The sequence below is a fragment of the Mustela nigripes genome, chromosome 10, assembly GCF_022355385.1.
Source record: "Mustela nigripes isolate SB6536 chromosome 10, MUSNIG.SB6536, whole genome shotgun sequence".
NCBI lineage: Eukaryota > Metazoa > Chordata > Mammalia > Carnivora > Mustelidae > Mustela > Mustela nigripes.
In genome coordinates, this window is record NC_081566.1 from 38,894,479 (window position 1) to 38,919,135 (window position 24,657).

The 24,657-nt window shown below is 56.8% G+C and overlaps 2 protein-coding genes across 5 annotated transcripts in view; both read right to left on the minus strand.

Moving 5' to 3' along the window:
• Positions 1-9,994, minus strand: part of KIF21B (kinesin family member 21B) — a 48,082-nt gene extending 38,088 nt beyond the window's left edge. For all 4 annotated transcript variants that reach the window (XR_009406648.1, XR_009406647.1, XM_059413072.1 and 1 more), the window contains exon 1: positions 9,690-9,994. Coding sequence is in view for 2 of the 4 variants with exons in the window: in XM_059413072.1 (XP_059269055.1) it covers positions 9,690-9,730 (41 nt within the window). In the remaining 2 variants the exon portion in view is untranslated. The remainder of the gene's footprint in view (positions 1-9,689) is intronic.
• Positions 9,995-22,284: 12,290 nt separating this feature from the next.
• CACNA1S (calcium voltage-gated channel subunit alpha1 S) overlaps positions 22,285-24,657 on the minus strand; it is a 67,093-nt gene continuing 64,720 nt past the window's right edge. The window contains exons 42-45 of the mRNA XM_059414074.1: positions 23,880-23,965; positions 23,013-23,104; positions 22,661-22,804; positions 22,285-22,536 (exon numbers count right to left, since the gene is read on the minus strand). Of these exons, the coding sequence (XP_059270057.1) occupies positions 22,285-22,536; positions 22,661-22,804; positions 23,013-23,104; positions 23,880-23,965 (574 nt within the window). The remainder of the gene's footprint in view (positions 22,537-22,660; positions 22,805-23,012; positions 23,105-23,879; positions 23,966-24,657) is intronic.

Genomic DNA, 24,657 nt, shown 5'->3' on the forward strand with positions numbered 1-24,657 from the left:
CTTTTAAATTAGGGCAGGGTGGCAGGGATGGGAACCACTACAGCCCTGGTCCTTCCTAGGGGCCTGGGTGGGGGGGGGGGGGGCGGACAGGGGTGGTCAGGGTTGGAAACCAGTTTCTAGGGTTTTGCAAATAAACCACAGACCCCAGGAGCTACCAGACCCAGGACTATGACGAGGTGAGGTATTTGCCACAGATGCAAAACTTCACGGGGTACAAAGACACTCAGTAATCAAGATAAATTATAATTTAATATTGGAAAAACTCAAATCGGCAAACTGTGGCCCCACGCGCCAGCTCGACCACACACCCAGTATCATTTCTGTTCAGGGCCCTCCAGAATCTCACCCCAAGCCTCACGCCTGCAAAGCCACCCTCTGTCTCTTGGGCCGGGAGCGAAGGGGGCGGGGCCGGCCAGCCCCGCGCAGAAAGGCTCCCGGAATCTCCCTGAACAGAGCCCGGTCTATTTGCCACTTGGCAACCCGCAGCCCGAGCGGCGGTGGGAGCGGGCGCGAGAGCGAGGAGAAAGGGCCCAGGGCTTTTCAGAGGCAGGATCTGGCACGGGCGCGTAGCTGCTGAGCTTCCTCTGCCCACAATTGAGCGGGAGCTGGTGTGATGTGGGTATTTTCCTATCCCTCCCCCACCGCCGGAGAAGCGGGCACCCGGGCCGAGGGACACGCGGACGGCTCGGGCCCGGCCCCGCACCCGTCGGTGCCCGGGCGGCGACGGCGGGACAAAGGCCGCGAACCCGAGCCGGGCGCTGCGGGAAGCCAGGAGGACGGGGCGGAAGGGGAGGACAGAGCAGACTGGGAGGAGGCAGGCCCTGCGGGGCGCTGAAGGTCTGCCAAGGAGAACAACTCCTTTTGCGAGGGTAACGTGCCCAGAGCCCCAAACCCGACCCGCGCCGGGCGGGTAGGAGGGCTGGGGACGGAGGAGGATGGGGCTAACTCCCTCACTCCAACCCCTCCTCAGTGACGTCACAGAAAGCCAGCCAATCACTACCCCCGAGGGGCTCCGCTCAATGACCTTGGGCTCCTAAGGGTGGATTCAGCGTCTCAGGTGAAGTTAGTCACACCCAATCAGCCGGCTAAGGCCTCTCCCAGGGCTCTTGAGTTGTCCCCCAGTTAGTTAGGAGCTCCCGGAGCTCTAAGGGTGCAACCCCAGGCCTTTCCTCTTCGAAGAGTTTTGTCACTGAGAGGTCACAAGCTGTGATATTAAAATAATGGTATCATTATACCCAAGAACTGTTGCAGAGGTCTGTGATTCCTGACGCCTTTCTTTGCTAGCCCCTGGAACCCCTTCACAGCTCTGCTTACTCAACTTCCCCAGTTAGTAAGTTCCCACACATACAGAGCAAGGCTGCCTTTTTGCTAGACTCTGTGCCTACGAAGCTTTGCGCGCTACATCATTACACAAATCATTTCACTCTAATGGGGGTGTTCTTGTTCCTAGTTTACAAAGGAGAGTTCAGAGGAAATTAACTGGGTTCAAGGTCACATAGGTATTAATAAGAAGGTCTTCTAGGAAGATTACCTCTACCAGCCATCAGCCCCAAAGAGTCAACCCGGGAGAGCTGGAGAGAACTAGCACGCACAGCTAGCTGCCCACTTGTGAGTAATCTGCACTTTGGGGACTTCCAGGCTGGGAGACAACCTCTTACCAGACTCTCCCTCAAAGGCTTTGAGAAGAACCAGGGACTTAGGCTGGAATCACCCCTCTAATGGCCAAAAACACCATGATAACCAGCCCCTTTGGAAGAAGCCCGGGGAGGGGGGAGGGGTAGAAGCCTCTCTGCCCTTTTCTTCTACAGGACCCTTGGTACCTTTCTGGAATCCTGAAAAGGAGCTCCCACAGGCTAGTGTAACGGCCCCAAGGAGAAACAGAGAAATGAGGAAGTTCATCCCCTCCCTGGTCCCTAAGTGCGCTGCCCCCAAGCCTGAGGTTGGCCAGATTCCATGACTTTCCTTCTGCCCAACCCCAGGTGGTTTGCCTGGCTCCAGCCTCCCAGGCTCAACTGGAGCTGAGCTGTTGTGCGCAAGTTGGGGGGGTGGGTAGGCAGAGAAGCAGGGGACACAGAGAGGAGCGCCATGACCTCCAGTCTGCCTGGCACACTGAGTCACTGAGCCACTCTGTGACCTGCCAGGGACCAGCTCTTCCTCATCAGTGACAGATCAAAGGGGAACTCAGCTACAGCAGGAGGGATTTAGATAAACCAGCAAAAAGAACTTCCTGCTTGCAAAGCTCACTAAGCTGGGGGCAAGGGGAGCCTGGGATTCTTGGGAATCTTTTTCCTGAGAAATCATAGTCACCGATACCATTCTTGCTGCTTCTGTGCTTTTTCCACCCCTGATCAGGACAACACCTAACATGTTTTGAGAACCTATGTGTCAAGCTCATATGCATGCAGGAACACATGTAATGAGTTATAACAGCCCTGGGGAGCAAGGGGCATTCGCCTCATTTTACTGAGGCTGGGAAAAGTGAAATTTCACCAGCCCAAAGTCACGCCATTTGTAATGGTGGAAATGAAATGCAAGCCAAGCCTGCCCCTGCCCAATCCGGCTGCCTCCACTGAGCAGCCCCGCACCAGGGCAGGAGGGAGGTTGCACTGGGGAAAAATGATCCCCTCAGAGAATCCCTGGACTGATCCTACCGACAGCTGCCAGCAGCGCCACGAGCACTCTGTCGGGAAAGCATTTCCCCCGTTTTGTAGAACTGAGAGTGGAGGCCCAGAGCATGGAGAAGCACGGAGCCAAGAACCCAGGAGCTGCTTGCCTGCCAGAGGAAGGCAACTCTCCCCAGCAGCAGAAAGAGGGCGTCTACACCCCCACTCTAATGAGCATCCGCTCCTCCTCCTCCCCACTGGCAGCCTGCCAGCTCTGGGGAAGGAGGCTGGAAGCAAAATCCCGGCTCTCTCAGGGGAGTCTGGCTCCCAGACACCCGGGGCCTTTTAGCTGACTTAGCCCAGAGAAGGCATCTTCCCAGAGAGGCTACTCCTCTCTAGTGGGGAGACCCAGTGTGGGGTGCTGGGTCTTTTAGCTGCAGGGATACAGTGGGGAGACACGGGAGCCCTGGGATAGCCAGAGGGTCTTGTCGCCCTGTCACTGGACCTTCTCCTGGCCTCTAAGACACTCCCCCCAGCACAGTCCTCCTGAGACTGCCCTCAGGGAAAAGACCCCCAAACAAGGAGGCTTTGTATTGTGGGGTCGAAAAGCATGGGTTTATGAGGCCCTAGCAGATCTGGTGAAATGGGTCTGTCAACCCCTTATGCTTGACTTCTGCCCCCAAACACGTTCTCAAGTGCACAGGGCAAGGGTATGGACACTCCAAGACAATGCCTTGAGGTATTGATTCAGGGCACCCGGGGTTCAGCCCCCACTCTTTCTTCAGATGTCCTCGACTTTCTCTTTCAGTTTATCCAAGTCATGACCACTAGCTTCTGCATCACAACCAGGGACAGGCAATCCACCAGGGGAGGGAACCCGAGGTAGAGTCTTCTTCATGGCCCCTAGGGTATCACGATCTCAGCTGTGCCCCACGACACCCCCTGAGAGGCTGAAGCAGGCCCAGCAGAGTAGGGCGAGGGGTCAGAGGCTGGGGAGCAGAGCTAGGAGAAGCTGAGGGAGGGAGCCAGGCCCCATCCTAAACTGGAGAGACCAGCCCGCCCTGCTGTGAGCAGTAGCCAGGAGCTGCCTGAGCCACTGGTCTGACTCCTGTGGGTCTGACTCCTGGGCTGCAGGGGCCCGGGGAGAGGGGCGAGCCTGGCTCAGGGAAGCTCGGCTCAGCTGCGTTCCAGCTTGGCTCTCCCGTCCCACTCCCTTCTCGGGGCATCTGGCAGGGGTTTCCCATGACCTCCCAGGAGACTGGAGACTCTGCAGAGTCGGGGCTGAGCAGGGAGCGCCCAGAGCTGTGGTGGCATGTGCTTCATGTGGAGGACAGCTCAGTGGGAACGGGCCCTGGGGATGCTCGCCTGCTGAGGAATGCAGAGCAACAGGTGGCTGGCCTCCAAGCAGCTGGCTAGGGAGGGCGACGAGCCTCTCCCCCAGCACCCTGGCCCTTGGTCCTCAGTCCTCAGTGCCCACTCCCAGGCTCTCTTCAAGGCACCTTAACTCCAGGGTCAGGCAGGACCAGCCAGCCTAGAGAGATGACAAGTGGCCGCCACCACTGCTCTGATGGTGGACTTCCACCGCACAAGGCGGAGGGATAGGGACTCGGGTATCTGGGGCCAGGGGACCACGCACTGCCTCCCTTCCACACCCAGAGCAGCCAGAGGTAAAGAGGGAGTATTTCAGGGCTCAGGACACTGCCACCCACAGGTCCCCCACCCGCCATGGGGCTTCACAGCCCTTCCCACAGATCTCCACCACCCCCAGCCCAGAGGGACGGAAGGGTAACCCTCTGGAGCCGAGGCTGACCAGCCCCAGCCTGGCTCCCCTCCCAGGGCGTGGAAGCTGCCTCTTCTCCCCAGCCCAGCGGCCTCTCAGTACCCCTCCTGAGCTTTCCCCAAAGGGCAGCCATGTCTAGAGGGTAAAATGAGAGTCGAGGAGACCCAGAACACCCGGGGCTCTGCCCTGTGACTGGTGTGGGGGTTTGTAGGGATAGCAAGAGGAAAATGGGCTGCCCCCAGAATTTCCTTTCCTAGAGAGTGGCAAGACGGGACTCAGGCAGGAAAATCAATTCCAGGGGCAGCAGTATGGAGCGAAGGAAAGAGAGAACAGGCAGACTTCTACCCCCTGGCAAGGGAGAAGTTCCCCAAACACAAGAGCGAACAGCATGGCTGGAGCGGGGAACAGGCAGCTCTATGCTAAGCAATCCCAGAAAAGGAAATTCAGACACGTTCCCCCATTGCAGAGCACTGGACGCCTTCCTAAGTACTTTTCCCGCATGGCCATTACAGCAACCAGTGCAGTGGGGCATATGGAGAAACTGAGGCAAAGCGACTCACAGCAAAGGGCTAATGAAAGCAGTAACGGGAGGTGGTTGACAGCAGTCTGAGGAGCATGTGCCTGGAGGGAGAGTGCCCAGGGTTCTGATCTAAACTCCTCCATTTACTGGCTGGGAGTGTTTGCTCATCCTTACAATGGCAACAACATCAGTTAGCTGGTGGGGCTCCAGTGGGGTAGGGTGGGGTGGAACCGGGCAGTGTAGACATGCTGCCTGGCACAGGGCAAGTGTTCAAGAAGTCACGGTGCTTCGTGACCCCCAAGTTCGGTCTTCTTCCCATCCTGGGATACTTTCTGCTATAAATAAGAGGAAGGAAGGAAGGGGATGGGAGAGGAGAGGAAGGGAGGGGAGGGAAGGAAGGAAGGAAGGAAGGAAGGGAGGGGAGGAAGGAGTGGAGGGGAGAGGAGTGGAGGGGAGGGAAGGAAGGAAGGAAGGGAGGGGAGGGGAGAGGAGAGGAAGGGAGGGGGGGGGGGGGGAGGGGAGAGGAGTGGAGGGGAGGGAAGGAAGGAAGGAAGGAAGGGGAGGGGAGGGAAGGAAGGAAACTCTTCCCTGTACCTAACACTCACTCACTGTAGCTCCACCAGACACTGCCTCGGCACACTGTAAGTTAGGGCTCACTTTTAAAAACATTTTACACATCAACTCCTTAAGAGCCAACACCTGATGGGCTGTATCTCTTCTACTTCATCCACACCACCGCTCTTCGCAAATGAACAAACAAGAACAAACCAGTTTCCCATTCTCCAGCCGGTAAATCAGAGGCCCAGCAGGACAAACAGAAAGGAAGCGCCAAGACCCAGCCAATGGGTGAACTGCACTGGCCCTAGCCCTGCCCTTTGCCCCCAGGAGCGAGCAGTAAGAGTCAGGGCCCCAGGCTCCTGTCACCCCCGCCACTTCCTCAGCCCCCGCCCCACCCCAGCCCCACTCTGAGGGTTTCAAAAGCAGAGATCCAATCAGCTTCAGGCTAGGCCTGCAGGCTGGCTGGGTGGCGGAGGGGGGATGGTTTCCGGGGCCTGTGGTTACTACACTCCACTTCCTTGTGATGACATAAGCCCTATTTCTGCAGCGGGAGGCCACTGCTAAGATTCTCAGGTCTCCAGGCACAGGAGGTCCCGTCTGGGCCTCGATTTCCCAGATGGCAGCATGGGCCACTGTTGGCATTGATCGGCCCTGGCTGCCCTTGGGCCACCAGAGCAGAGGAGGGACTCTGAAGGCACCCATATACCCGCTTCACGCAGTTTGCTCTGTCTTCTCCGGTCTGTTTCTCCCAAGACACCAGTTCTTGGGATTCAAAATGCAGACAGACATTGACCAGGATTTCAAAGTAGCTGGAAGCTCCAGAAATAACTACAGCCAGAGAGCCCAAAGGAGGGAGTGCAGGAGTATGATCTAACACTGACCCCTGGGTCCCTGGCTGGTGCCCCTCCATCCGCTCCCAGCCCCTGCTCAACTCTGGAGTGTCTGAAGATGGATGTGGGACCTGTAGAGGGACCTCCCCTCCCCAGCCGAAGAAAGGAAGGAAGCTTAAGGAAACCAGGCAAAGATAATAGGGGTGTGTGTGTGTGGAGGGGTGAGGACCCACGGAAGGCTCCTCTCTTGGTGGGGGCTCAGAACTGGGGGCTTGAAAGGGTCTTAAGGAAATGTACCATGTGTCTTGGCTTCCTTCCCCAATTTCAACTTTGCCAACTTGCCTTTCTTAACAGCCACCCCTTCCCCTTCTGACCCCATTAGCTGGGTCTGTGTTGCAGTCTGGGGCCGGGCACAACTCAGCTTCTAAAGCTCCTTCCCCCTACCCCCCCCACCCATCCTCAGGTAGAGAGAGGCTGGTTCCAGGCCAGTCTTGGGCCCAGAGAGCTGACTCCCTATCTACAGGGGATTAATGGATAAAGGGATCACAGGGCAGGCTGGAGAGGGGCTGGCCTGGGAATTTCCAGAGCAAAGACAACTAGCTAGGGTTTAGGGCCAGATGGGCCAGAATTCAGGGAAGCCTGGGGTACGGCTTTTAGGGTCTGCTCACACTGAGACCTTCTCCCTTTATCCCACAGCCCCAGGTTCTGCAAGTTTCATCCCCTGGCTCTCCCCCAGCCCCAGCCTGCCCTGTGGAGATTTGCAGACAGACAGCTTTGATCCTCTTCCCAAGGAGATTATAGGGCCAAAGAGCCCTGGGCTGGCACTTCTCACCTAGTCTAGCAGTCCCCACCAGGACGTCCCCCCTTACACAGGCATGCATGTGCACACGCACGCGCACACACACGCACATACACACACCCCAAACAAAGTCGGTCTCGTTCCTGGCCTCCCTTTCCCAAGAGTTGGACCCAGGGTTCGCCATGTTATTCTCATGGGAGCTCAGAGAACACTTCAGTTAGATATAAGAAAGGACTTCTAGGAGGTCAGAAAGCTGAGCCTGACACCAGGTTGGGCCCCTGGCCATTCCAAAGCCTGGGCCTTTCCCAGCAATGCTCTACTCCAATACCCCAATCCAGCCGGCCACCCGGTCCTTGAGGTGGGACAAGTGACTTCCAGAGGTGGGGACGGGGGGTCACTGGGAATCCAAAAGCATGGGTACTCCCCTCAGTCCTCTGTAGCACCATCTGCTCCCTGTCTCAGCCCCAGCTCTAGTCTTGTCCTGTCCTCAGCTCTTTGATTAGAAACTGGGCTCTGTCCAGGCATTGTCTGTCTTCCACGGCCGGCTGCCCATTGAGGTCTGGCGTGTGCCAGGCTAGGCGCTCAGGCTGGAGTGGGAGGGGACAAGTGGGCTGGGCCCTCACCTTCCAGAAACCCCCTCAAGTCTGGCTCTTTTGATGTTCAAATCTCCCCACCCCTCCATCCAAGATCAACAACGGGAGGCAAGGAGTGGGGGCATCCGGACCCTGCAAGAGCAATCTGAGTGAGAAGCAGAGATGATACCCACTGCCCTCAAAGAACTGGGTGCAGTGGGCTGGCACAATCCCTTCCCTGGAAAGGGTCTCAGAAACCTTCTGTTGGTGGTGCTGGGAAGGCCACACCAGCTTCTCCTCCGGCTCTGCACAGAGTGCCAATTCCAAGGGGCTTTCCCACACTTTACCATGCCCCTGCCTAGCCTGGGGGGCGCTGACCGTGCTGGTAGTAGAGGGGGCTTTGTTTGGCTGGCTCCTGTAAGACGACGGAGGCTAAAGGAAAGCCCCATGGGAGGAGCAAGCACCCTAAGTCCCTTCCTTCTCAGCCCTGGTTCACAGTCAGTGGGGCCAGGGCTTCATTTCCCTTTTATGATGCACTTGGACTCTCCCAGTCTGCTGCAGATGTCATATTTACATTTCTCACTCCCCCTACCCCCCACCACTCCTACCTCCCTCCCTCGACCTCCACAGGATCCTGCTGCAGTGTCAGTCTAAGCTGCAGCCTGGCCCCGCCCCAGCCAGCCCACCAGGCACCTGCAGGGCTCCTCTTTGTCTCTCAGGCTGCTCAGGGCCAGCAAAGCTGTTTAAGTGTTGCTGAGGCTGCCTGATGCATGAGTGGGAGGCACCTCAGTCTCCCTTCCTTGACCCCTGAGCTGCGATCAGCCATCCTCTCTTCCTCTCTGGGCTCCAGAGGATGGGCCAGATGCCTGTGGGGGGGCATCTGCTCTAGGGCAGGAGGGGAAAGCTCTGCCATAGTCATCTCTGGCCCTGTCTAGAGTGACTTCCATGGACTCTTGGTATCTGGGTCACCTACAACCCAGGGAATCCAGAGACTGGTGTCAGAGACCCACCCTAGCCCTGGACCCAATCCCCCCACCCCAAACATATAGGCCTGGGGCAGAGATGGTTGTATTTCTCCATCATTCCTGCCTTGGGGACCAGTCTCAGATTGGCACTCTCCCAGCAACAGACCCCTCTGAAAGAGAAAACCCAAAACAAAACCAAGGAGAGGTGATGTGGTGTAAGCGTCTCCACCCAACACAAAGGACATGTATGGATCAACTTTGCATGATTTCCTGCTTCACACCTCTGTGTGCCCCTCCCAATAGAAGCCCTCCAGCCATGTCCTCTCTCCACCTCAATTCTGTCAGGATGTCACTGCAAGTCCCAGATAAGTCCATGCACCACCCTACCTCCATTTTATCTGGGAGCCAGAAGATGGGGTATCAGCGACACACCCTCCTGCCCTCTCAGAGGTAGAACCTCAGATACACGGCTTTCTCCCTGCCCTAACCCCATGTCCTCTTGGGACAGGGCCAGTACTCTCTCCAAAAGCCCTTGACTCCTCATGAAAGGCCAAAGCACCACCCCAGCCCTTCCATTCCTCCCTGCTCTCAGTCGATCTTTGTCTGCAGAACCAGTTACTAGGGCGGGTGTGCTGCCTTCCTAGCTGGACCAAGAGCACAGAACTAGACGACTGGGGTGGATGAAGGGAAAATTTCCCCCCCTCCAATATCCCATATGAGACAGCAGCCCCAAGGGGAGGTGAAGAGGAAACACACAGACGCTCCGGCCTGGGCCAGGGCTGGGTGTGAAATACCGGATTTCCTTGTTTATTCGATTTTCTGATCATTAAGGGCTCCCAAGAGGGGCCCGAAATTACCACCCAAACAAAGCCACCTTCCAGCAGCCCGCGGGCCGCCCATCTCCTGCGGCAGCCCGTCCAGCGCACGGTGCCCTCCTGCCCGGCCCATGCCGGCCCCTCCTCCCCGGGTGCGGGCTCCAGAGTGGACCCCCAGCCCCACGCCCACGCGAGACAAAGCCGGAGCCCCTCCGCGCACAACCCCCGCCCCGCCACCGGTCCCTACCTGACGGCCACCTTGACGCAGCAGTCCCCCTGGCCGGCCATGGTCCTCCGGCTCTAGGGTCTGGGCGTGGATCAAGGGCGGGGGTCTGGGGGCCGATGCCCCAGGCAGCGGCAGCGGCTGCGGCTGCGGGAGGCGGGGACGCGGGCACTGCTGGCGAAGTCTGCCGCGGCGGCTGGAGGTGACATGCTAGCGGGCGGCAAGCCGAGGGGCTCACCCGCGGCCGGGGGAGGCCTCACGGGGCTTGGCCCGCGCGCCTCCTCGCGCCATCGGGCGGCGGCGCGCAGCTAGCTGACAGCCCGCGGCGCGACCCGCCGCTCCCCACGGCGCGGCACACGCGCGCACACACCTCCCACCCTCGCAGCCACCTCCCGCCGCAGCGCGAACAAAGGGGGCGGGGGCCGGCCCGGCCCAGGACCCGCCCCCCAGTCCCGCCGGGCCCGCGCCTGGCCCCGCCCCTCTCCGCAGTCACCAATCGAAAGCTCGAGGCAGCAGTAGGGGCGGGACTTGAGCCTTTAAAGGGACCTCTTGGCTCGCGTCCACCCGCTCGCTGGGGGGCAGGCGGGATTGGAGGTTCGGGGAGGAGGAGGGCTCAGAAGCTGACCACGCCGGAGCCTCGGCCCCCCGGAGTTGCAGAATCTCAGCCTCGATGCGACCTCCGTTTCATAACTGAGGCCACTGGGACGCAGAGAGGGGAACTACCCAAGGTCACACAGATTTGGTGGCTAAGAAAGGGTAAGAACCCAGGTCTCCCCAACGGAGTGCTTCGCTTCAAACCATCGCACGATTAGCGGTTTATATTTTGAAAGCGCCCTGAAAGCTTCCCTTCTAATTTATAATAGTGAATTTGTCAACTTTTATTGAAGGAGATTCTTGCTGGTGACTAAAATTCCCTCCACCTCCACGCTACAGCATTTTTTCCTTTTTTTAAAAAAATTTTTATTTATTTATTTGATAGAGAGATAGAGAGCACAAGTAGGCAGAGCAGCAGGCAGAGAGAGGGAGAAGCAGACTCCCAGCCATGCAGGGAGCCCGATGGGGGGCTCGATCACAGGACCCTGGGATCATGACCCAAGCCAAAGGCAGCTGCTTCACTGACTGAGCCACCCAGGCACCCCCCACCCCACAGCACTTTAAAGTTCATTTTTTGGTTGATTCCTGGCTGAGCTCCACGACCAGATGGGCCCCTCCCTCTGCTCCAGGCAGTTCCACTGACCTTTATGACCCACAAGATGACCCTTCTGAGCCTAGCTTGCAGTCTGTCTTGGCTGTGGGGGCAGAGGGTCATTGTTGAAGGCCTGAAATGCTCCGGGGAGACAAGGGAACAAAGGAGGCACTCAACTCCAGGCACCTGGGTAGAGGCTGGAGGGGTGAGGTGGGTGGGGAAGGGGATGAGGCAGTGCAGCTGCCTTTACAGGGATCTAAAGGACGAGGAGGCCCTGGAGCCTTTAAGCACAGGGCAGACAAGGGGAAGAGCAGTGCTCTGAGAAGTCACCATTCCCTTTCCACTCCACCTACCCTCCCTCTGAGCCCAGACACCTTCTCCCTGCTCCCCCTCCCCAACTCCCAACACTGGGGCCATTCACAGGGCCCTCACCAGCTGCCCTCCCTTCCCACACTGCAACCGGCTTCTTTCCCTGGAAAGAGCCCAAGGGGAGGACCCAGCTGCAGCTCCAGATGTGGATGATGCTCTCTGGGGGAGGGGGGGAAGGGGAGTCAGACTCCAAGCCTCTTGCATCACCCTCCAGTGATGATGAAACTATGTCAGAGATTTTGGCAAGGGTGTGGGTTAGGGCCTGAGGATGTATCTGTTGGTGCCATTCTCCTCCCTTCCCTCCCCTACTCACCCGCACAGATAACTGCTCCATCCAGTAGTCCAGATCACTGGTAAAGTCAAACCAAAACAGTGATAACTTCAAGGGCAAATTTCAAGGGCAAATCACGCCCCTCCCCCAACCTGATGGAAAACAGGGCACCACCAGCGGTGCCCCAGGGGTGGAGGAGAGGGAGGAGGCGCTGGTGGGATCCTGCATCTTGTATTAGCATTTGCACCTAGAGGAAGCACTCTCTGGGGCCAGTAGTTCACCCCTCCCAGAGCAGCAGGCCCGCAGAGTGTTGAGTCAGATCCTGGACAGTCTCTTCTCATCTTCCCAACAAAATAAGAGGTGGGAGGTAGCTAACATTTATGGACCCTCTATGAGAACCAGGTACTTTCTATGCATATTTTTACTTTCATTCTCCTAATGTATGAGCTGGGCATTATTAATACTTTTTCATTTTTGCAGAAGGGGAGAATGAGTTTCACCCAACATAAAAGCAACAGACCCAGGATTTGAACCCCTGTGTCTTATTCCAGACTTCCCAAATCACCTCCAGGCAACTGCCCAGGGGGAAGGAAGCTGGGTTGACCCAGGCTTTCACTCCAGGTTTAGCCCTCCTGGATGATAGTGCTGCCTTTTGCAAAGCTGCTCTCCCGCCCAGAGATGACTCTGGGGCTCATCTCTGGTTTCCTGCCTCTAGGAGGTGTCCTTTCTGATTTCCGAGAGTAGATGACCCTTCTGACTCAGGGCTCCACTGCTGGGAAATGGCGCCAGAGCTGCTGCTGCACCTACTACCCCTCCCCCGCGCCCATCCCTCCAGGCTGAAGGATGTCAGGCCTGAAGGAGCAGCGAGGCACAACTCAGGCCACCTCAGCAGCTCCTTCCTGGACCACCGGGGAGCAGAGGGCATCTAGATGACCAGACCCAGACTCCTGGGCGCTGCTGCCCGGAGGTGAGGAGGGAAACTGGGCACAGAGGTCAGAGGGGGATCCCAGTGGCAGGAAACAGCTTAAACTGTAACTTGGGGAGATTTAGATTAGATGGGTCACGGGAGGCCGGGGACAATCCCTGCCCTCCTCAGTCTCTCTGCAGTTTTAGCTCAGCCTGTGCTTCCTCTCTCTGGTTGGCTCCCACCCCCACCCTTTCCCACTGCTTCTCCCTCCCCCCAGCTGCTCTCCTTCCCTTCCCTAACCCTGAAGTTTCTTAAAGAGCTCCCTGTATGCATATCTCCCCCAACCCCCGCCCCTTTCCTCTCCTCCTGACAGAAACAAGCACACACACATACACACTATCCCGGGTTTGGCCCCGAATCCCCTATTTGGACTGGGGTTTGAGCCCCAGTTCTCGCCCCAAGCTGAGGCCTTTCCTCACAGGGTGTCTAGGAGCGTCCATCATTTCTCTTGACAGGAGCTGTGGGCGTCTGGGCAGATGGGAACGTGGGGGAGCTGAGGAGGACCCTCTCCCAGGCAGGAAGCTCCCACTCCTGTAGTTAAAATACTCCAGCAGCAACTCGAGGAAGCCATCTGGCACAGCCTAGCTCTCAGCAGCAACCCTACAGTAACAAATCATTATACCTAAGAGATAACCTTAGCTCTAAAAATGTCTCCAGAGGTAGCCTGAACTTGAGTCCTGTTCCCTTTTATCTTCTTTAAGATTAGCACTAGGCATTGACATTTGTAGAAACCGAGCATTGTCCTAAAGGACTGGGGTGGAGAGTACAGAGTTCTGGACCTCCAGGCCTCACTGCCAGCACCACCCCAGCAGCGGTCCTTGGTTCCACAGGAGAAGCGGCACGAGCTCATCCTGCCAGTCCGGCCACACCGACCACTGCGACCTGGACAGAGAGCCCAGCTCCACCTGCCAACCGGAGCTCAGAACCCCAGAAAGGGTCTACTAGGGTGCGGATTCGGAGGTCTTTGTTCAGGCGCGGGCTCAGCCTGACTTCCTCTGTTACAGATGGAGACAGACCTATCCTTAGAGGAAACCAGAATTTGTTATAAATAGAAGGGAGAGAGAGAGAGAGAACTGCTGTGGATTAGAAACACCCTATCAGGGGTGCGTGGGTGGCTCAGTGGGTTAAAGCCTCTGCCTTCAGCTCTGGTCATGATCCCAGGGTTCTGGGATTGGGCTCTCTGCTCAGCGGGAAGCCTGCTTCCCTTTCTCTCTCTCTGCCTGCCTCTCTGCCTGCTTGCAATCTCTGTCTGTCAAATAAATAAAATCTTAAAAAAAAAAAAAAAGAAAGAAAGAAAAGAAAAAACACCTTATCAGTCCTAAAACCCCCAACTATTTTTTATTTCAAATGTTAATGACAGTTTAATTAATACCCCATATAACCTCAGACATGACTCTTCATCCACTTTCAGCTTTGCCACGCTGCCCATGAAGGCCAGAGGCAGGAGGAGCCCACCAATGGGGGTAAATTCTCAATGTCCCAGAACCCTCAAGTTGAAAAGAACCCTAAGATCATCTAGTTTTACAGCTTCGTTTTCAAGTGAAGAAACCGAGGCCCGGATGGGTAAAGAGACTGGTCCGCAGTTGTGCAATAAGCCAGTGAGTGGGGACCATGGGACTAAAAGCATGGTCCCTATGGTCCCAGAGCAGGCAGCGCCCACAACAGTGGGGAAGGACCTGGAGGCTAAACACCCAGGACTGGGCTGCATGGGAGTTTAGAGTCTGGATAAAAGCTAAGACTGTACAAAATAATAGACAACTTGGAAGCCCAGGGGTGATGCTCCGATTTGGGAGATCTGGGTTCAGATGCCGGCTCCGCCGCTCGCAAGGTATGTAAACTTTGGCAAGCTATGGACCTACTGCAAACATCCCTTCCCTTGCCTCAAAATGAGGGTAATTGCCCTCACTTCGTGGCAGGACTGTGATGTGGTTGAGATAGGGCAACCTGGATTGAGCACCCAGTACTACGCTCAGCACAAAACAGATAGTAATTTCCTTCTCGTTGCCCGTGGATTCTCAGCCCCTTCTTCAGTGGGCCTCTGTCCTCCACATGGACATGAAGAAAGACAGGGAACCTCCAAGATGAGTGGGGATGAGGCTGGTGTGCTCAGGGTGATACGGTTCGGCTGGGCCCAGGGCTCCTTGGTGGTCGAGGGAAGTGGGAGAGTTACTCAGCCTCCCCTGGCTCCTGGAGGTGGGGGCTGGAAGAGGGGCCAGGGTAAGTGTTTGCAGACCGCAGGAAGGAGCCTGGCATGCTGGATGCCTTCTGTACACAAACAGTCCTGGTCTCAGCGTCACCGGGGGTTATCTGGAGGGCATCTCAGCTTCATTTCACTCGCCCCACGTGCTACGCTGTGCCAAGGAGGTTGCATAAGCTTTCTCATTTAATGCTCCCAACAATCTCCGAGGTAAATACGGTTATTGTCCCCATTTTGCAGAAGAGGAAATGGGCTCAGAGGTCACTTGGCTAGCGTGGTCATCATTAGTGCCGTGCACCGAATATTTCCGGCCCTCTGCCTTCTGTCACAGGGCAGGACTGCATGTCCTCCGGAGTTAGCTGGGGACCACGTCACTGACTTCGACCAGTGACGAGGGGGGCCAAACTGACACGTGTCCCCTCTAAGCGGAAGCATAAGGAGCTCCCTGCGCCCTCACACCACAAAGTGTTGTATATGGAGTTTAAGTGAGAAATAAACTTCTGTTGTGTTAAACCCCTGAAATTACTTTGTGTTACCTTGGCATAGCTTCGCTGGCCCTATTGTAGTTGATAAAGTCAGGAAAGGGGCAGAGCCAGAATTCAGAGCCCTGGGCTGTGAAGATCTCAAAGAGCTCTAGTACCTTCTAGGATTCTATCTGCCTGTCCAGGACCCTCAGCAGCCCCTTTTGGATTCTGATCCAGACAACCTATGGGAAAGTAGAAAGGGGCGGGCAGCCTTTCTGCCTCCACTCCACTTGACTCCCTATGATTTGACTAAGCTTTTGCCCCGTTTCCAGATCACTGAGTCCCAAAGGAGCTTCTGTATTAAACCGCCTGGCGGCTCAGGCGGGGTCTTCTGGCAGCTGTGCCGAGCTGTCCCTCGGGGGTCAGGAGCCACTCTGAGAAGTAATTAGAAAAAAATCCAAGGGACTTCCAGTGCTGCTGCCCATTGCTTGCCTGGGAAACTGTTCTCAAGTTGGGTATCAGGACGCCCCTGTGTGAGCTCCAGCTCAGAATGCCTGGAGGAAGCAGATCGTGGAGTGGATAGATGCAGTCAGGGCCCAAGCTGGGTGATGAGAGCTACCATTTCTGAACATGGTGCCGGGGGTTGTTTAAATGCTTCGTGTAGTGCTCACAACGACTCTAGGGGGAAGGAAGAGCTGTCATCCCCGTATTAACAAAGGACACCAAGAGTTGCCTGAGTCACACCACAAGAGAGATGCAGCAGGGGCAGAACCCACCCAAGCAAGCTGATGTCCCGTTTCATCCTGTGTTGGGTTAAGGTGAAGAATAAGGATGGATGAAGGCCTTGGTGGCTGCTGAGCTAGGAAAGCAAGCGGAGCACCCTGAGACGCCACCTGCTTCACAGGTCCGCGCGGTGACCAGCACACAGATGTTCCTAGAAGCTTTCTGTGTCATAGCCCCAGACTGGAAACAACACCAATGTCCATCAGCAGATGAACGGATCAACTGATGTAGGTCGGATAATAGAACACTATCAGCAGTAAGAGGGACAAATATTGGAGACGCCTGGGTGGCTCAGTCACCTTCAGCACAGGTCATGATCCCAGCGTCCTGGGACCGAGTCCCATATTGGGCTCCCTGCTCAGTGGGGAGTCTGCTTCTCCCTCTCCGTCTGCTGCTCCCCCTGCTTGTACACACACTCTCTCTCTAGCAAATACATTAATAAAATCTTAGAGGAAAAAATGGTACAGCATGGATGAACCCCCAAAAAATGTTGAGTGAAAGAAGGCAGACCTGGGGGGACAGTGGGGTGCAGAGAGGAGGGAGGCAGGGGCAGTGAACAGAGCAGTGAGTGGCAAAGAGGGGATGACTAATGAACACCAAGAAATCTGGGGGTGGTGGAGAGATCTATTATCTTGGTGGTGATGTTGGTTCCACAACTGTGTATACATCTTTTAGAAATAATCAAATTGGGCGCATAGACTATGTGCAGTTTATTATATATTAGTTATAACTCAACAAACTTTTAAAAAAGGTAACTTGCTCTAATTTCTTTGCTCCAATTGGGGAGCAGAGCAGCTGGTAACTGGGTCTGGGGGCCAATGAACTACAGTCCTGTTCACCTGAAGGACATTTGAGCCCTCTGCCCTGCCCGAGGTGGCCTATGGGCTCATGGAGGGCCCCCTTCCCCCAGAAGGGACAGTGGCGGGGAGTTAGAAAGCACACAGTGGGGGAAGCAGATACAAAAAGGGCAAGCAGGGGGCCAAGGAGGGAAAGCCAAAGAGAGAGTGGGGAAAACAGATGGTGCCAAGGAAGGACGGAGGAGGAGGCAGAACCCCCGTCCCAAACCTAGTGGCGAGGAGGGGACCTCCGGGGCAGTCCTAGCCAGGACCCCAGAGAAGCCACTTCCCCTTGCTTCAGATGCCACCCTCATAAGCTCCTTCCCTCTGCTTAAGTTGCCAAACAAGCCCCACCCTGCCTAGGAGCTAGTGATTTCCAGTCCCCATGGTTGTAGCATTGCCTCGGGTTTTAATAGATATTTCCTTCAGCCAGACCCTGCAGAGCAAATTGCCAGCAAACAAGCATTTAACACTTTAAATATAGGAGGAGATGGGGGTGGGTGTTGGAGACCTGGAGGGAGGTGGTGGGGGAGATCACACAGGACTAACCTCTGAAGTGAGCCTTTACAAAAATATACCAGGTCGCGAATTTCATGGGACCGTGATGAATGCCGGCACCCCGGGCTCTGTGTGTGTGTGTGTGTGTGTGTGTGTGTGTGTGTGTGTACACACTGAATCTCATGGGATGATTTTAGGAGAATTTCAAAGGCCCTTTGACCATGACAGCCTGCACTGGCCTGAGGTGACATAATCTCTTGAAAAAATTACTCTGTGTCCTCTCCCCCACCCATATGCTTCCTGAAGCTTGTCCAGCTGACAGAGAAGACACTTTGCTGTGAGGAGAATTAGCCAGGACTGGGGTGGATGCAAAGAGCATGAAAAGAACTTTTTCTTCCTCTTGAACTTCCCAAACTGAGTTGGAGGATCCAAAGAAGAGTTTGAAGTCATAACCCAAATTAGAATGAACTCAGAGGGAGAGGCTGTAATCTGTCTCCCCTGACCCCCACCCTTCCCCGCCCTAGGCTGACCAGTGGCCCTAGGGCTGGCCAGGGAGAATGAGGAGGAGATGGGAGGCCCAGGCCTGGGGGCGGGGGCGGGGGAGGTCAAACTCCCAAGAGCAGAAGGCCAGACGTGGGGGTACCTGGAGAGATAGTCGACCTCCGATAGTGGCTGGCACAGGGCTGCTGGGCGCCCACCTACAGATGCCTCCTTGTGGTGGTTATGGTGAACCCTCACCTCCCCTCTCAGGGGGGACATCTCAGCAATGCAAAGTGCTGAAAGCCCCCAGCGCTCGCTGCCCCATCAACCTCGGTCTGCGCGCTGCCCGAGAACAGTCCCACATGGGGACACCCACCTCAGTGAGCCCTTATCCAGACCGATTTGTCTCAACTGCCCCAAAGCCAAAGGTGGGGTCTCTGCTCCCCGCAAAAGGCAGTGCTGTTACTTGGGTCCCCCTGGACGGGGAGGCAACCGTCCTCATTACAGTAGGTCAGGGATGATAAAATTGCTGTTTCATAGACAAAAGGGACCGAATATCAACAATTTCAAACAATCCAATCTAATACATGTCATTTAGCCGGTGACTGTGCTGTTGTTCCCCCCACCCTGCTCATCTGTCCCTCCCTCCCCTGCTTCCTTCCTCCCTTCCTTCCTTTGCTCCTTGCTGGGGATACAAACTTGATAAAGAAACTCACTGTCCTTGAGGAACTCTCAGTAGAAAAAACAAACTATGAACTCCGAGTGTCACTGCAAGGTAATAAATGCCGTAATACTCCGACTTTCACTGTCAGGTGATAAATGCCGTAGTGAAAGGCGTCACACAGTATGAGAGTCACCTGGCTCCACAAGCTGTCAGCCCCACGGCAGGAGTGACACGTTATTGGGACCAGATGCCAGGAAAATGGGGGTCAAGGTCAGCTCTGGGTTGGCAATGCCTTCCATAGTGGCTTTTCCGGAGGCAGGAGCTGGCCTCTCCATCCCCAGGCTGTCCTGGGAGCTGGCAGGGCCCGTGGGGGATGCGGCAGGATCCAGAGATCCCTGGTCTGACAGTCACGTGGCCCGGCCTTCCCTAAGAGGTCCTGGACGCCCCCGAGCTCAGTGTCTCCCCCCCCCCCCGCCCCAGCTTAAGGGTCTGGCTCTCTCACCAGCCAGCATCGAACAGAAAGCAACAGCTTCTTACCAAGCAGGTCTTTACCTGGTCACTGTTGTACCTTCCAGCACCCAGGAAGTAGGAATTAGTCCCATTTTACGGACGGAGGGGCAGAAGCTTAAGAGGGCTGTGTGAACTGCCTGACACCACTGCATGAAGGTAGGAGAAGGGGATTCAGGTTCGAATGCGTCTGGCTTCCTTGTCGAGGCTCTGAAACAGGGCGCTCAGAGTACCTGTCTGTTTCCTTTAAGCATCACTCAGCCCCATGGAGAGCCTGACCTCCACACCAGCACACTCACACCCGGAGAGCAGGGCCCCGGAGCTCCTCCCTACTCTGAAGATACATTGGAGTGGGGGGGGGGGGGCGCCCCCACCCCCCCACTGGCTTTCCAGAGACCGTCCCTCTGAGCTTCACACCTTCCAGATGGGAGGGCTCTGCTAGTCTCCACGGCTGGCATGAGGCTTTGTGCCCGTCCCCTCCCGCCAGCTGCACCTCCGCCCCTTTTGGCAGACCCCGCACCCAGCAGCTGGGCTCCAAGTCTGCAGGCAATCAGCAAGGAGAAGACAGGGTCCAGCAGACACTGCCTCTGGTCTGTGCCCCCCCCCCCAAAGTGACAGAAGGTGGCCCCACCAGCCCCTAAGGGCATGCTGTCTCTGACAGTCCTGCTGAGTAGAGGGTCCTGTCTCCCCCCCACACCAGCCTGTTCCCTTTGCTCCCGCCTCAGCCCTCCTCCTTCCATACTGTTCCTTTAGGGCTTTATGGGAGCAGCCTGGCAGTTATTCGAGCGTGTGCGTGCGCGCGTGCGTGCATGCGTGCGTGCGTGCGTGTGTGTGTGTGTGTGTGTAGGGCTGAGGTGAAGTGCCACTTGCTCGTTGCCCCTGGAGGCAGAGCGCCTCCTCCCTGTCTCCCCTGGGCCTGGACAGACAGCCAAGTTGGAGGAGGCTACAGAGCCCAGGTGGGGGACGCAGGGCAGGCAGAGGGTGGAGGGAAGCGTCCGTGCTTCTTGCCCTTGTCCTGCATTTATTCACAGTTATGGAGCCACTGGTCTGGGTTGAAAAGTGCTCAGCTTTGGGGGCGTAACTTCAAACAAAGTGGACCTGCTTTGGCTAGGGTAACAGTAAACCAGCAGTTATGAACCCCTGCTGTACTGGGGGTAGGGGGGACAGGTGCCATGTTTCTGGGCCAGGCTTCAGAAGGTCGTTCGGGGAAAGCTTTCTGCAGGAAGCAATAGCAAAGCTGAGAACTGAAAGACGACTAGGGAGGGATCCCTGGGGCTGAGGCTTCCTATGGTTTTCCAGAGATGAAGGCATGGTGGATCTCAGAGGTGAGGGCAGCGCCCCTGGCGGGTCTGCAGGAGAGCAGGAGGCAGGGCAGGGGCCCAGGGGAGGCCTGTAAGCAGAGGCAAGGGTTTGCATGATATTCTGAGGATTTGGGGGTGCCTTTAAGGCTTTTAAGCAAAGAAATAAGATAACAGTTTCTTCTTTTAGAAAGATCAGAGACAGACGGGGTGGGTGGGAAAGAGAAGAGAGGAGGCCAAGATGGCAGGCTAGAGGCTCTTGCAATAGAAGCAGCAAGAAATGGGGCTGCCCGGGTGGCTCAGATGGTTAAACGTCTGCCTTCAGCTCAGCTCATGATCTCAGGGTCTTGGGATCAAGCCCCACGTTGGGCTCCCTGCTCAGCGGGGAGCCTGCTTCTCCCTTTCCCTCCATCCCATTCCCTCCGCAGCACCCCCACCCCCATGCACTCTCTCTCTCTCAAAAAAATAAAGATCTTAAAGAAAAAAGAAGAGGCATGAATCGTTGATTGAACATATCAGGGAAGTCACTGTGGACACAAAGACAGACAGTCTGTGGGGGCAAGCTGGAAGCCCAGACCACACGCGGGCTTCTGGATTGAACAGGGTAGGTTTCCTTGAGATCAGCAACACCGGAGTAGCTGCAGCCTCTGGAGAAAGGACAGCAAGGCTGAGTTTGGACACGATACGCTTTGGGCACAGGTAGGACATACATGACTTGTTGGGGAGAAGGATGTGGGACGCTCTAGACGTATGGAATTGGGAATCAGCTGAAATGCGAGTCGCTGAGAGCATCCAGGGACACTTCCCAAGTGGAAAGAAGGATCCAGAACACAGAGCCCTGAGGGATCCATCCCCCACCAGAGAGGTAGGTGGGCCTGGTGAGAGCTCGCAGGGAGGCGTGGGGTTGGAGCACTTGAAGGGTAGGAGGAAATTTGGGAGATCCAGGGGTATAGGCATGTCAGGAAGGAGAGAGAGGTAAGTTGTTCCTAACACTGCCTAGAAATCAAGGAAGGTAAAGGCTTGGGCCCCCTAGATTGGCAACAAGGATGTAGGAGATACTGGTGACTGATGGGCAGCAGTCAGGCTGCATGGGGGATGAGAAATGGGAGCTAGGAATGAAAATGTGGAGGAGGAGACAACCCAGGTAAGAACTCCGGTTTTCAGGAATGCACTAGACAGACAGACAGATAGACAGATAGCCCAACCGACCTCATATAGATAACCAGAACAGCAGCAAGGACATGTTGTTAAGATGGCAACATTTCGAATGTGGCCTACAGACAGAGGGAGGAGGGGGTGAGGGGGAGATGGGAGCCGGGCTGGGGAAGAATCCCAGGAGTCCGCTGGAGGAGATTCCAGGCTTCCACGGGGTCTGGGGGGGGGGGGGTGGGGAGGCGGAGGGGAGCAAGAGCCAAAGGCAGACAAGTCCCTCAGCTTGGTGAGAGGAGCTGGGGGAGGGACCCTGTGGTGGCCTGCTTCTCTGCGGAGGAGGACACCAGGCTGTTGAGGGGAGGTGTGGGGGAGGCCACTGGGGTTGAGGTGAGAGGGGAGGAGCGCTGAGATAGCCTGGGACCACAGCTCTGCAGCCAGAGGCTGCCCCGCAAGGACCTGAGGCTCCAGCGTCCCCAGGCCCTAGCCAGGCCCTCTGGGGACTCTGTCCTCCCAGGCCCAAGCTCCCAAGCCCTTGAGCGGGGTTCCTGCGAAATGGAACGGGGAAGAGGGAAGAGTGAGGAGAAGAGAAAGAAATGTTTCCAGAAAAGGAGACAAGCAGGCGCCAGGTGCCAATGTCATAGGCCTGAGACTTTAATGTCCTGCTGGCGGGAGTGGCCTCCTGCCAGCCAGACACCGGCACTGGTGGGTCTATTTGAATGACGTTGGAAGCTCCATCCAAACGTGCCTTTTGCTGGTGAGAAGGACAGCCCGTCAGTCAACTTCTTTCTGATCTTTTTTCAGTGGTTCCTGACTACCCCTACTCAGCCAATCCTCTGAGATTCAGAGAGAGAGAGGGGAGTCTCTGCAGGGGGCTAAGCCTTCTCTGCCCCAACCACCCCACCCTCACCATGGGGGATGCTAGCTCTAAGCCCATGCTGGGAGGGTCTTCACAGCCTGGGGGGGATCAGGGTCTCCTGGGAGCCCTGATGCTGATCAAGGCTGCCCAGCGAGGACCTGAGGCTCCAGCGTCCCCGGGCCCTAGCCAGGCCCTCTGGGGACTCTTGTCTTTTCAGCAGTTCTGTGGCTGCCACCTCCATGTCCTCTGGTGCCATCTGGCAGGCATCTGCCAGGGCCTGGCCGGTCGCCATGACAAAGTTAGCATCAGCCGCCAAGGTGTCCAGGCCACCTCGAACCAGAGCCTGCAGGCAGGACAGAAGGCCGGGTGGGTTCTCCTGGGGCGCTGCCTCAGGGGTCTGCCTCTTTTGGCCAGCCCAGGGCCACCCCTGAATGTTGCCCACTGCTCTGGGCCCGCCGCCACCTCACCTCTTGAATCAGCTGGGCTGTCGCTGGAGTCTGGCACTGGGATCTACTGTCCTTGGTCCTACTGCTGTGGGATGCTTGCTCGGGCGGAGACACCGGGCTGGGCCTCCTCCTCTCCTCAGGCAGGGGAGGCTCGGCGCTGGCACGCTGTTCCAAGTGCAAACAGCAGAAACCCCAATGGGGATGCTGGAGCCCCTGGGATCCGGTGAAACTTCAGCTCTTCCGAGGGAGCCTCAGCCAAGACCCACAGAGAGGGAAGGACCCAGGAGGCCGACCCTTTCTGTTATTAATGGGCAAATAATGGTGGCCCCCCCTCCTCTGTATAGAGTTTCTTCCCAGGCCTCTGCCCCATTACCTGGCAAGGGGCAGGAGATGCTTGGGATTTGGGGGTTTCTCTCTGGGTCAGCTGTTCTTTTAGCTTTTCCACACAGGATTTGCTGTGGGGTCCTGTGGGGCAAGACAGACCAAGAGCAAGAGGGGCTGCTGACTCCTGCCAGGGCCCCGGAGTCAGGGGAGCTCTGCTCAGCCAGGCGGCCAGACCCTGAGAGCTCCCTGAGAGCCCTGGGGCTGTGGAGGGTGTCCTGTGTGTGTGTGTGGGGGGGGGGGTACACATGCTAAGATCCAACCAAGTCCAGGCTGGGTAGGACCCTCTGTTGTCCCCTTGCTCCTCTACCTGCCCTGGTCTCTGTCCTTGTGGGTTTGAGAAGGGGGAGGGATCAGGGCCAGAGTTTGAGTAGATCTGGCCAAGATCTTCTTTGGTGTTTCCATGTAAAAGTGTGTGTATGTGTTGTGTGTGTGTGTGTGTGTGTGTGTGTACATGCTCTGGGGAGCAGGGCAAGTGCCCTCATCTCCATTGAACTTGGGCATCCTCAAGGCTCCTGATGTCATACACAGTGGTCTAGGACCTGCTGGGAGATCGCCAGACTATCTCCTGAAGGACCCCAGGGCCAAGGGGTCAATGCGGCCAGGGGCTGTCCTTCAGAGAGGGGAGTACCGAGGGTGTGAGTTTCCTGGCCTGTCCCCTTCCCACCTCGCTCAGTTACCTACTTGGCACCCTTCTCCCCCACCCGGATGGGGAGCTGACAGCTCGTCCACCCCAGGCCCAGCTGGCTCCCATAGCGACAGGCTCCCAGCCAGATCCCCCTAGTGTAAGGAGAGAGCCAGGCTCCCCAGCCCTCTCTGGCAGATTGCTCAGCTTCTAGGGCACCCAGATAAGACTGACCCAGGACCCTTCGGGGTTGACCAAAGGCTCCTCCTCTGGCAGCAGGCGTCTCTGTCTCTTCAGGGAACTCCCTTTCATAGTGGAGGCTGAAATGGAAGCAAGGCTGCTGAGTGAGAGCAGGCTGCTGGTCCTCCCGCCATCCCGCCCCTCCGTGGCCCCTCAGGATCTGGACCCCATCACTGGTGGTGTCCTGACTCCAAGGCTGGGGCTCACACGGCTCTCTGGCCGGCCAGTCCTGGCCAGCTAAGAGAAAGAAGCCAAATGCGTCCCCACCTCCTCTCCTTTGCCCAAGAGATGCCGTTCTTCTACCCTTTCCACATTCTGTTCATCTTTTGAGGCGCAGCCCCAGCCTCACACCCTCTAGGACACTGGTTCTCAACCTTGGTGGCACACTGGATCAACTAGTAGTGGCTGTGTCCTGAGGCCCCGGGCTCCGCCATTTTGGAAGGCCGAGAGACAATGGGGGAGTGGAGGCTGGCACATGGAGGCTGAGAAACATTGCTTAGCTCTGTTCTAGGCCTTTCCGGCCCCTGGTGATCAAGACACCTGCATTCTCAGGGCACACAGGACACATGTTTCAGGGAGACTACAGTCCTTTCAGGTCAAGGCCCAGGTCTCATGCTTCTGTAGCCCCGGAACAGCCAGCAACATGGTGGCCCAGGCGCACTTCCGGGCCTGTGGGGCTTTGAATGGAAGGGGGTGTAGGCAGCCCTAGCCCCGGCAGGAGTAGCTGCTCAACGGGCATCTGCCCTCTCCTGCCTATTTCTGACGGTGTGTG